This window comes from Adiantum capillus-veneris, chromosome 11, assembly GCF_014529385.1.
Source record: "Adiantum capillus-veneris isolate H3 chromosome 11, ASM1452938v2, whole genome shotgun sequence".
NCBI lineage: Eukaryota > Viridiplantae > Streptophyta > Polypodiopsida > Polypodiales > Pteridaceae > Adiantum > Adiantum capillus-veneris.
The window spans coordinates 137,382,611-137,394,578 of record NC_140941.1 but is presented as its reverse complement, the minus strand read 5'-3'; the positions used below and the strand labels follow the sequence as shown (position 1 = coordinate 137,394,578).

The following is an 11,968-nucleotide window of genomic DNA, read 5'->3' as shown; positions in this document are numbered from 1 at the left end:
TTTCCTTTCTCGGGGGGGTGAGACTTCTCAGACTTCTCAGTTCTTTCCAACTCCACCTGCTCCAATTCCATGGGATATCTTACTTCTGAAAGAAAAGCCAGCTGAGCCAACTCCAAAAGGTAATCAACTATTTGAAGAAGATATTAAGAATCTGAACCCTATTCAAGCAACCGAAGTCTCAGCTCGAAGAAACAAAAGAGTCCACAGAAATGACTATGGTAGAAAGCGGCCTGAACAATATCCAACCTCTAAAAGCCAATATCATGGTAATTCGTAAGGCCCCTTTCAAAAGAAAATTACCTCCGGCTTCTTCGACCAAGGAGATAGGATCAAGCTCTTCACCGACAAAAGATAAAGAGTCTAAAGTTAAAAATAATGTCTCTATTACAGTTCAAGAAATCACTGAAGGACAGAGACAAGATATTTTAGAATCCCCAGCAATAAGTATTGATGGTATTCAGGCAGAAGATCTACCATTTCTAACCCAAGCTAGAAAAGATAGACTCCTCTATCTATCATTCTCATAAGAAAGAAGAAACTATTCTAGATCCCGAATACCCTCTTAGCCCACAAACTGATCAAGATAAGGCTAAATGGATCAATACTAAAGTAGCCATACTTTGGACTGCATGGTATGGAGACTGGAGAAGATTCTATATGAGCTTTGCAGACTCTGATTCAGAAGCTGAAATATCTGAAGAAGCTGACCCTCCAAAGCAATTGGATGATGAACAGATCAGGCCAATTAACCAAGAAGCTATAAAGAAAGCATGGATCAATCCAATCGACAGACAGGTTCAGCAATGGATTGATGATCCTACAGCACTTCAGGTTCTTCCTCAAGAAATAGATGATAGACTTACCCATGAGCAAAACTCAAGAGAATCATCTATACAGAGAAAAAGAAAAGAAAAGCAACCATTAGAAAATTGGTTCTCTCCAACGAGCACCCAATCAAAAACCTTTGACCATTCAAGTTTGATTCTCTCCAAACTTGAAAAACTTCAAGAAGACATTGATGACATCCAAACCACCATGTGTCACAACACAAGGATGATTCTGAACAATCATCAAAGCCTTAAGAAGATCACCAAACAGGTAAAAGAGTTCATCTCTTCACAACAAGAAGAAATTCAGGAACCACTAAATGGAGACAACAGTCTCTCACCACTAAAAGGAGTCTCCGTTACAATAATTCTGAATACTCAGTTTCAGAATTCCCTTCATGCTATAATCGACACAGGAGCCAACCTAACTCTCCTAAATGAAAGGTTTGTCCCTGAAAACTATTGGAAAAAACTAGATGAACCATTTCTAATAAAGTGTGCTAATAAATCCGAAGAACCGATAAAAAATCAAGCCAGATTATGGTTACTGCTTGGTAAGGCCAGAATGACTATCTCTGTTCTCAGCCCAGTTATGATATGATCATCGGCAATGATATTCTGGATAAATTGCAGCCCATCACATTTAATAATAAATATTTTAAATTCCGATGGAAGGCAAAACGGCATCATACAAAACTCCTGCACCAACTTCAGTATACCATTCCTCCCCATGAATGGCCCAATGTATATCTTAATGAGTTTAACATAACTCAACCTGAAGTTGTAACCTCACCACCAGCAACTACCTATCCAGCTACAATCTGTACAGGACTCCACGTATGATACCTACAACGTCCTGGCTGTCATCCTATGACATCTCATCATAAAAGACGGGTGGAATAATATTATTTCCTCTCCACTATCTCCCAGTGACACAAGCACTGATGTTATCCACGATGCTACGGTTGTGCCAACACATAGTGACTGGAAAAAAGTGTAAGCATAATGGAACACATAAGAAGATTCTACTTTAGTGGAATACACATAATCACCTTAGTGGAAGACACATGTCCACTTTTCTTTAGTGGAAGACCACGTGTCCACTTTGTAGAATGCGCATTACATGAAGCTTGTAAAGGAAGCCACCCACTCTCCTATAAAAGGGAGACTCCCCTTCATTGTAAAGTATCTCAAGTGAGCCCTAGTGTATCTCGAGTGAAGCTTAGCATATCTCATAGTAAGCCTTAGACTATCTTATGTGAAGCATTAGTAAGAAAGGCATAGCCTTATGTTGTATTTCCCTACTTTACAATTTCTATAACGATCCCCTGCACACCTTGTGCATACTTTGTATGTCCAATTCCACTTAATATACTCCTTTCGCTTGCAATCTTTATAGTGTGCAGCCCGACGGTCCCCTGCCCCCAATCATACCTGACTAGGTATGCGGTGCCTCCCTCAGAGAAGCTCATGATGTTGAGGTAAGTCACAATGTGGGAATTATTGTGAGAATTTGTTCAAAACTTCTTGTGATGTGCTCTCCCCTCTACATTTCTAGGTGGAGTTGAGAATACATGTGCCTCACACGAGAATATGTTGCCATGGCTGCGGTGCAGAAAGCTTCAACTGTGCTCTATAGCATTTGCCCGTCTCTCGTTTCAAGATTGTAGTGCAGCTTCCCTTCGCAGAGAGTGTTCTTCTGCTGGCAGAAACGTGGGGCGCCTAAAGTATTCATGTTACGCAAGCACTGGACGGTGGATGTGCACTACGAATGCACGGATGCTTAACAGCAATGCAAATTGTACCAAAACCCCTTCTCTTGAGCGAGGAGATGCAGACCTACGTAAGCCTTCACTCTCATATAAGAAAGACATAGAGAGGAAGAGTAGCAACAGGTTATCTTCTGAATGGACCAGTGAAAGTGCAGACAAAGCAAGGAAAATAGGTCATGCTGTGCAACACACCTCCTTAATTCAAGATGGCGATTATGTTGGGGATGAAGCTATAGAGAGGTCGGATGAAAGTGATGTCGAAGTTGGGGAGGAGAGTGAACAGCTAGAATCGTATGGCCAAACCATGGGTAGAAAGGTCCCCAGTCCACTAGAACCAAGAACTGAGAAGGAACTAGCTAAGCATTTGGCGGAAAAGGGCTGGTCTGAGTCTACCAATGGATTTCTTTTTGAGAAGCTCTCTCAACAGGAACTCTCTTTTTTTGTTGTTTCCAGGGTTATATCCAATCTTAAAGATGTAAAGCTGGCTTCTTCTCTCTTTCAATGGGTTTGTGAACATATGGGCCATGATGTCTCGGTCTATCATGCTTCTCTCAGCTCCCTTGGAAAGGCAAAGCGATTTCATGAAATGTGGAATTTGTTAACAAAAATGAAAGCGCATGGTATTGAGGTTAGTTTTATTGCTTTTTGCATTATGATCAGAGCATGCAGGATCGCCCGAGTACCAGCTATGGCAGTAGAAGTGTTTAAAAGAGCTCCTGATTATGGTATTGAATTAAATGTTGACCTTCACCAAGAACTCTTGATGTCACTCTTCCTATTGAATTTAGTCGGGGATGCCAGGTTATTGTACAGCAGCATGATTCGACAGGGTATGAGCTTTAACATTCGTATATTTAACACACTTATTAATGGGTTCGGACTGACCTCGGGCATTGAGGATGTGAAGAAGTCCTTTGATGTATTGCTGAAATCAGGGATTAGACCCACGATCAGGTCTTACAGGGCTCTAATTTATGCCTACTGCAATGTGCATGCAATTGACAAAGCGGTCTTGGCCTTTTTTGAAATAGGGGGGACTTATCTTAGAGCACATGCTACGGAAATGAATATAATTGTTGAAGCAATGTGCAAGGAGAGAAAATTCGACGATGCCATCAAATTTATTGATAGAGTTCAAGCCTGGTGTTTTCTTAACACGCGCACATTTAATATCATATTAAATGGATTGCTGTCATGTAAACAAGTCTCCAAGGCTATTGATGTCTTCCAATTGATGGAAGAAGAGGGCCATACAAACCAATGGACATATACATATCTGATGAATGGGTTACGGCAGTGTCCTCAGACTAAGGAGATACAAGGCTTGCTAAAAGGTCTTTTCACCAAGTATGGCTATGGCAGTGCAAAAGTTTGCTATGCGCTCCTTTACAATCTCGCTTCACGGGGTGAGACTGATGAGGCAGAGGGTCTGTTTAAGGGCATTGTACTAGCAGAAGTGAATCCTAGTCTGCCAGCATATACGACAATGATCAGCTTCTACTGTAGATTGAAGATGCCTGATAGAGCATTGCAACTCCTTTTAGAATTAAAGGATAGGGGTGTTAAACCTAATGCCTTCTGTTACACCCCCATTATCGATGCTCTGCTGGATGCGAGTCGCATTGCTGATGCGAAGAAGTGCTTTCAGGAAATGGTAAATCATGGCTGTGAGAGCAGTGCAGCCATTCAAAATCAACTTTTAACTGAAGTTTGTAGGCTTGGCATGGTAGCTGATGTCCCTGAAATTCTCAGCAGTATGTTGAGAACTAAGTCCATCATGCAAAGTTCAGCATTTTTCCAATTTGCAAAATGCATGGCCAAGGCGGGGAAGATAAAACAAACAAACATCCTTTGCCGTTCACTATATGAACTAGAATATCTGGAATTATGTAGAGAAGCAGCTCAACAGGTTTTTGGTGTTATGAAGGTCATGTCGATGGCTAGCTAAGAGATGTCAGCATTAAGAGAAAAAGTCAGATGAGTATGATGACCTGCTGCAAAATCAACATTAAGCGCACGTTATGGTAATGGAAGATGCGGTTTAGATGGTGCTCTTTGAAAGCAGTGGGGGGGAGGGGTCCATGTGAATCAAAGTGTTGAGGGTTCTGTCTCGGCATGCACTCTCTTAAAGACCATTACCAGCTGAGTTTTCTTGGCTCTGTTACGGTGCTAAAGAGGGTGGTGATCCATCGAATTTGAAAGCATTTTCATGCTGCTAACCTAAGTCCCCCTTAAACAAGACACTGCTCAATAGAAGGTAAGGGAGACATAAGCATGACTGTCCTACTTCCCTTATTATTGCAGGCAATTTTTTTCTTCGATCAAAAGTTGATTATTTTGGCTGCATCACTCGGTATCAAGCGATTAAGCTTTTTGTTCAGATCTCCTCCCTCTGGGAAAGTCTTTGGAGGTAGGTCAGTAAAACTTAATGTGATTTCGGAAGGGTCTATTGATATAGTCGTGTTCCTTAATGTGGGTGCCCCTGAATCACCTTCCTCAAGCTTCAAGGCTCGTTGATATTTTTCTGTGGCCTTCTTATACTTGTCTTGAGACTTCAGGAGAACCTCGTTGACCGTTGCAAAAGATGTAGCCAAATCCCCAGAAGGGTCTGCTGCAAAGATTTTATCTTTAATGCACAACGTTAATGGAGTTTTCGCCACTGAAGAACAACCTCAAACTGAGCTTTGCTTGTGGAAGTATGGACTATGTTGTGATCTTCAACACCGACAGTGAAAATTAACTGTTACCTTGTGCTCTCGACTACGGTTATTCAAGTTGTAGTCTTTCTTTGCTCCCAATCAAAGATAAGACCTTTCTTGGTCAAGTCATGCAAAGGCACTGCAATCTCTACAAGCATCCGGATAAAACGCAAGAAACTCCTTACATTATGAACATTCCATAGAGGTGGCAAGTCTCATGTTGCTCCTAACAAACGCCGATCAAACGAGCAACGCTACATTATGCCTAAGTATTGCAGAAGCTACATCCAACTATGGTCATCTCCTCGGGCTTTAAGCCCAGCTTTGTGACTACCTCAGGAAAGACGAGATATACCTTCACTCATTATCAAAGAAAATCAGTCCCTTGATCTCTGACTTCCATTGCTGAGCATTCTCATCCAAACCTTTTTTGAAAGTTACTTTTGTTATTGTGTTTGTCTTTTAGCTCCTTGGATTTAGATTGTTCATTGAGGTAGTAGTCTATGCAGTCCCGATGGTCAAAGTGCCAGCGAGAAAGGCATAACTATCATGAGTAGGCAGCACCACCATCCCTTGTATGCCATCACCCTTCTGTTTGAAACAATGTCCCTTGAGTTCAGAGGACAGCCACTTTACTAATACTCCATTTGCTCAGTAGAGTGACCAATTTGCCTGAAATGTGTCTTCCTCCTCAACAGTAAAGTGAACTTTGTACTTACGGATTTTTACATCAAAGGTGACTCTTGAAAGCTTTCTTCAACATCTTAAAATCTACTACACAAGTATTTGGGGCCTGTCACTGACGAAGTAGAGTAGCCCACCATTGTACAAGAAGAAGAGATTACCACACTTGAGTGATAGGAGGTTAATCTTTTCTCTCTCTCTCTCTCTCTCTCTCTCTCTCTCTCACACACACACACACACACACACACACACACACACAAAAGAGAGGAGAATTCTTTAAGGTCATAGGAACCGTACCAAGAGACCTCAAAGATCCATCCAACGGATCTCTAACTTAAGAGAAACAGAATTGAAGTGGCTGCATTAAAGAGCCACAAATAGCTACACTCACAACTTGTATAATAGGTTTGAAAAACAGAATTGAAAGTGGCGGCAAAACATTACACACTTATGGATGGAAAGCACTCCCAAAACAATCGCTTGTTATCATAGATATGGAACTCAAATTCTAAGTAAAATTGCTCTACAATGCACACTCTACTTTCTCAACATTCTGGTGGTCAACTCACAAAAGCACTTGTTACAAAAGGAAAACCTTTGATTGATCATAATCCAATAATCGACCGGAAGTCTTTGACCTCTTCCACGTCTCTGCAAAATGAAAGACTTCTTCTGCCATCTCAAACCACCTGGGACTTAGATAAATAGCTCTGCACAAATCAGGTATGTCCCTTGAAACACACCTTCCTAAAGAATAAATTGAGCTCAGAATGATTGCCACAGCTGAATTGTCGCCCTCACTGCAACTGACAAAACTAGCACCCTTCCTACTTGTATGACCAAGATTGAACTTGACCATACCACTTCCTACTAAAATTGGTCACTAATATGCAGCCTTTGGGCCCATCAATGGTGACAAGGGCTAATGCACAATTTTGCAAGGTGTTCAACCTTGAATGCAAGCACATGCTTCTTCTGCACCTAATCGCACCTCGTACTTACAATGATGGGATGATCTTGCAAATAGGATGATCAACCCCCATGATAAGAATTCGAACGCTCAGACGGGATAACAAGGAGGCCCTAAGCTCATCACCACCAGAATCTACCCTTGAGCAGGAAGATGGCGACTAAGCAGACCATCAAAAGACTGGTATAAATCTTTGTTTTCGGCTCCAAAAATTTCATCTGCCTTCCGCAATGTCTCCTGCGACATCAAAAACAGGTAGGATTAGATGCACTGGTCATATCCAGGGATGAAAACAAGGTTCCACAATTTCACAGACCTCTCTTGACTGTCTATGAGCATTAAGCTCCTTTATGTTTGCAAGGAACGCACTAAACTGTTCATAAGATAGTCGGTTCCTGCGAAAGATAGCCATTAATAAACAATAGTCGCTGACACAAGTATAAAGGGGTAGTTAATGCGCAGTCCCACAAACCTGGCCTGTCGAAAGAATTCTTTACCATCAACCCGAGGAGTGCGTGATGCTGGAGAAAATGAGACAGGAGTTTGAAGAGTGAATAAACTTGTATAAAACCAAAATTAAATTTAAGTCGAAGTTGTATACTTGGAGTTACAGATGCTATGATTTGAGTGGCCATCAGGATGAAGCTCATGAGTCAATATGGTTACAGTTTAGTTCGAAGGAAACACGCTCCATGACATTTGAACACCACAAAAATTCAAAAAACCCCAAACCTAGAAGCACTTTAATACTTACAAATGCACCTTCTAATGCTTCATTCCTTCCATACAAAACTGATCAACTAAGCCTTCCTAGTAGAACTTATCACTTGCACTGGCATATCTGGGTGGCGCGTGTCAAATGTTGACACTACAGAACACAGAATAGCAATCCTTTTGAGCTGAAAACAGACGAGAACGCAGTCGAGAAGAGTCGGTACCTCCACTTCTAGTTCAGATCTTTGTGACATAGTAAAGGTATGGATTTAGTGCCAGAAAAGGTCACTATCCACAAGGTAAATCACGTTCAAAATGAATGAATTTTCTATTGACATACCTTGTGCATGCTGACACAACTGATAAGAATGGAGTTGGGAAATTGAAACTTAAATACAAGACTGAGACTGATCGAATGTAGCAAATCGGTCACGTAAGCACAAGAGCATTGCAAGAAAAAGCTGGAGACCGGTCTGAAGGTAATGAAATTGGGGTCAGCGTGTCTGCGTAACTTATTTTTTGATTATACACTGTATGTAGCAATGCCATTTTCACCCTTCGTTGCAAACCCAGTAAGCCTCTTCAGCCACACAAAGTTAGATAGTAATTTGTACGTATGCAGCCATACACAAATGTACACCACAACATGGAACACACACACACTCACAAAAGCAAATTATTGCGGTATACATGTGAACAGATGTGGCTCCATTGTCCAAAGAGTTCAACAATATTTATCTATGCTTGCATCACATGTGACTCCATGGAACTTTAGCCATTTTAGCGTTCTAATCCTTGCATCTATAAGACCAGTTATTACCTGAGAAAGAGCCCTTCGGGGGAGAGTTAGGAGCTGTTGTTCGCTTGCTCGTTGGCTGAGATGAAGAGAAAGATGTTTGACTATCACTGAGAGAATGCTGCTTTGGTGATCCCGATGCTGAATATTGTATGGGTGAGCTCGCACCAGACTGCTTAGGCGATCCCGTGGGGGTAAGTTGTGGTGTCAAGCGCGGTGGTGTGAGAGAATATGTATGGGAGGGCATGCTCTTTGAAGCTACAAGAAACAAGGGGACAGATTAGAGCCACCCATAACAAAAAGCAACAAAATAGACCTAAGCACAACACAAGCAGAACGTGCCACCTGACTCCACTTGTGCTTCATCTCCTTGCATTGAAGAATACTTCAAAGATACTGAACGAGACGACCCCACTCCAATCCCAGCCGGCTTATACTCTGTATTCTGCCCTCTAGCGGCTAATATATCAGATTCTGATTCACCAAAATCCAATAAATATGCTCAAGGAAATAGCTGAGAACATGGACCAGAAAAAAGAAAGAAGCAATAAAAGAAGAAAAATTCACACCACTAAGTGAGCTGCTGGTTGATAAAGAGCTGTCAAATGACATTAATTGGCTTGCTGTTGGTTTCTCAGCACTTGCAGATGGCTGCAATGAAACAGAAGTTTTTTTTGAAAAGCAAGAATCGTCTACACACATACTCTGATACAAAAGCCGCAGTTGTTCTGGAACTCACTCGTAACTTTTGCAAGAGGGAAATTCAGATATACAATTAAGAGAAAAGCCATTGTTGATAACACACACATTGACCTACATTCTCTAATAAATAGATTCTGCTGAAATAATGTCAGTTTCATAGACATAATATTCTGAAACAAGCCATAGCTAACCATGAATGAAAGTGCAAGATATCGCCTCATCATAGTACGACTAGAAACTTAATCACATTTCAAGTCTTTTATGTTTTGATAAAAAATTTATAGCCAGAAAAGATGTGTCGCTTGAGTTTGAATCTGACAAACAAAACTCCCACATTCCAGGTGTTGGTCATGCATAGATACAGGCACACTGCAAGAAAAAAAGAAGGCCATGGAAAAACCAGTATATGGACTAACCGTGGAAGCATCATCATCTTCTTGAAGTGACTGCATTAAGGCTCTCTTAAAAGTCTCTAGCTGGAGAGAAACAAGATCAACAGCTTATTGAAAGGGATCTGTTAGTGATAAAACTTGTGGATCAATCATAGCTGTGAACTTAAGTTTAACAAACTTTTCAAAAGCATGATACAATATAAAAAACTGATCTTAATGACACTCAAAAATGTACCTTCGTCACATCTCTAGTAAGTTTCTTGACTGAAGTAGCAAGAGTATTCTTCTCTGAAGCTAGCTTTGTCTACATAGATGATAAGCTACATCAATTACCATCAGTTCACATCAAATTGTCAGAACAAGAAAACTTTACAGTACATATAAGAACATCAACTAGGACCTTAAGGAGAAAGAAAAATCCAATCCAATCTGTGGTGTTTCGTCAATCTCACATGCAAGTACTATTCCCATCTAAGCGTAACAGACTATTTGTAAGTGTAACAGACTATTTGATGTCAACAATAATTGAAAAAAGCCTGCAAAATGCATTGCTGCAATTTGAGAGTAGAAGGTGCAAAGAGCTATATTTTGGTGCTCGGCCTTCCACCTGAAGGATCTCTCACTCTTTTGAGTATATATGCAACGAGAATCACAACTTCCACTTCTTAAGATCTTGGATGCAAGAGCATTACTTTGTAACCCCAACTAATTTCAACCCTGAATGCAGCACCAAATGGCCACTCGAGCGAACAAAACTCTCAATATACTAGCACAAGGTGTTTAAATATGCATGTATTCTTCCTGACTCATTCAATTGATTCCATGGCCCTTGACCTCTAAAGCTCTTTGACAACTTGCATTGACTCTACACCTTTGCATGAATAAACCTACCAAGTCATATTGATACTCGTGCTGTAACGAGCAGCAAACTCCGCTTGAAGTGTAGACAGGCCTGAAAACCCTGGCTCAAATGACTCCGTCATAGCTATGCAACACATTGGCTCTCTCCGAGTAGAAAGGGCATAAAAACTTTGGCTCTATCTGAATGCTCCATTCAGCACAATAGCTGCTGTACCAATGCATTCTTGCCCAAGAGAACCCAAAACATTGGCCAATACAATCTTTCTGGCATTAAGATTTTTTACCTGTTCTCGATCTAAGGATTCTACTGGACAGCCAATGCAACTCTCATTCGTTACAGGATAGATTGAGAAGGCAATGCAACACATTGCTTCATACACATTGCTTCATACACTTTGCATCCCACAAGTTGGAAACCTTTGTCCGATGCCCATTGAAGCACACGTTTTGCAATACCTGCTCATCAAGAGCCTGCGATAGGCGGACAGAGGACTCTTGAAGAGCCTGTTCAAGCTCGGATACACGCTCTTGTAAGGAGTATGCGATCTGATCCTTCTCTTGTAATCTCTGTTTCAGCTTCCCTGACTCTGTCTCCAGCATTGACAGTCGAGATGAGATTGCCATGGCTGTGATCTTGCGTGCAACATCCAGCTGTTCATAAGGATCAGAGGGGAGCACTGCAAGCACCTCCCGCGGCAACTCTGAGCTTCCATTGTTTGCCATTTTTGAGTGCGTGGTATCTGAATCCAGCAACACAAATAGAAATCAAAATCCGCAGGTTTCATGGACATGTAACCACAAATCAACACATGGACCGTTAAAGCATATTCGACTAGGTACGAGGCACCAGGTTTCTTGAATACAATGATTGGAAGGCACAGAAGATGGCATTGACGCAGAAGCGCAACTACCTGCTAAATTCAATTACTTCATCTTGATCCTCCCATTGAAATTCTCCGAACAAAGGACTGAGACAGAAGAATAGGGTTCTTATAGTAAGATGCTGCAGGTTTCACATACATCCGCCCACAAGCTTGAGCCTTCCCCTTATTTCTTGAGCGTTGCTTCAATTTCTTGAGCGTTGTTATGTTGTTACTCTAACTTTGTATCACATCCACATTGAGCATGTCTCAACATTGTAATTGTATTTATATGAATATACAATCTCAGTTCCAGTGTCCATTTCCATTCTTTACTTTCAGCATTTATTTCTAGTTGTCACTTTCAGTATTCATTTCTATTTCTAGTTTTTGTCTGGTCTAATCTGAAGTCTATTGTTTGGTTTGAACTAACTCTAACTACCAACCTAGAATAGAGCAGCTCATGCCATTTTGGCGATCATGGTGGCTTGAGCTAATTTTCTCTTGAAAGTCGAACTATCTCCTAATTGATGTTAAAGCGATCAGACATCAGAGTTGTCACTTTCAGTATTCATTTCTATTTCTAGTTTTTGTCTGGTCTAATATGAAGTCTATTGTTTGGTTTGAACTAACTCTAACTACCAATTTAGAATAGAGCAGGTCATGCCATTTTGGCGATCACGTGGCTTGA

At 41.1% G+C, this 11,968-nt stretch overlaps 2 protein-coding genes across 2 annotated transcripts; one reads left to right on the top strand and one right to left on the bottom strand.

The window, feature by feature from the left end:
• The first annotated feature begins 2,041 nt into the window (after positions 1-2,041).
• LOC147448093 (uncharacterized) lies at positions 2,042-6,193 on the top strand. The gene is made up of 2 exons (XM_086523957.1): positions 2,042-2,308; positions 2,386-6,193. The coding sequence occupies exon 2, from the start codon at positions 2,421-2,423 to the stop codon at positions 4,545-4,547; it is 2,127 nt and encodes a 708-aa protein (XP_086380083.1). The 5' UTR covers positions 2,042-2,308; positions 2,386-2,420; the 3' UTR covers positions 4,548-6,193.
• A 254-nt stretch (positions 6,194-6,447) lies between these two features.
• LOC147448092 (uncharacterized protein At4g15545-like) lies at positions 6,448-11,483 on the bottom strand. The gene is made up of 10 exons (XM_086523959.1): positions 11,329-11,483; positions 10,874-11,157; positions 9,792-9,860; positions 9,581-9,640; positions 9,032-9,113; positions 8,808-8,936; positions 8,487-8,720; positions 7,425-7,473; positions 7,269-7,347; positions 6,448-7,189 (listed from the first exon to the last, which is right to left on the bottom strand). The coding sequence occupies exons 2-10, from the start codon at positions 11,138-11,140 to the stop codon at positions 7,088-7,090; spliced, it is 1,071 nt and encodes a 356-aa protein (XP_086380085.1). The 5' UTR covers positions 11,141-11,157; positions 11,329-11,483; the 3' UTR covers positions 6,448-7,087.
• Between the last annotated feature and the right edge of the window lie 485 nt (positions 11,484-11,968).

Bases quoted from the DNA above. Each gene is read 5' to 3' on its own strand.
- LOC147448092 (XM_086523959.1), bottom strand. From the start codon at position 11,140: ATGGCAAACAATGGAAGCTCAGAGTTGCCGCGGGAGGTGCTTGCAGTG. The intron at 9,641-9,791 runs GTACATTTTTGA...GTTTCTCTCCAG, and splicing joins TTACTAGAGATGTGACGAAG to CTAGAGACTTTTAAGAGAGC. The intron at 8,937-9,031 runs GTGTGAATTTTT...TTGGTGAATCAG, and splicing joins AACCAGCAGCTCACTTAGTG to AATCTGATATATTAGCCGCT.
- LOC147448093 (XM_086523957.1), top strand. From the start codon at position 2,421: ATGTTGCCATGGCTGCGGTGCAGAAAGCTTCAACTGTGCTCTATAGCA.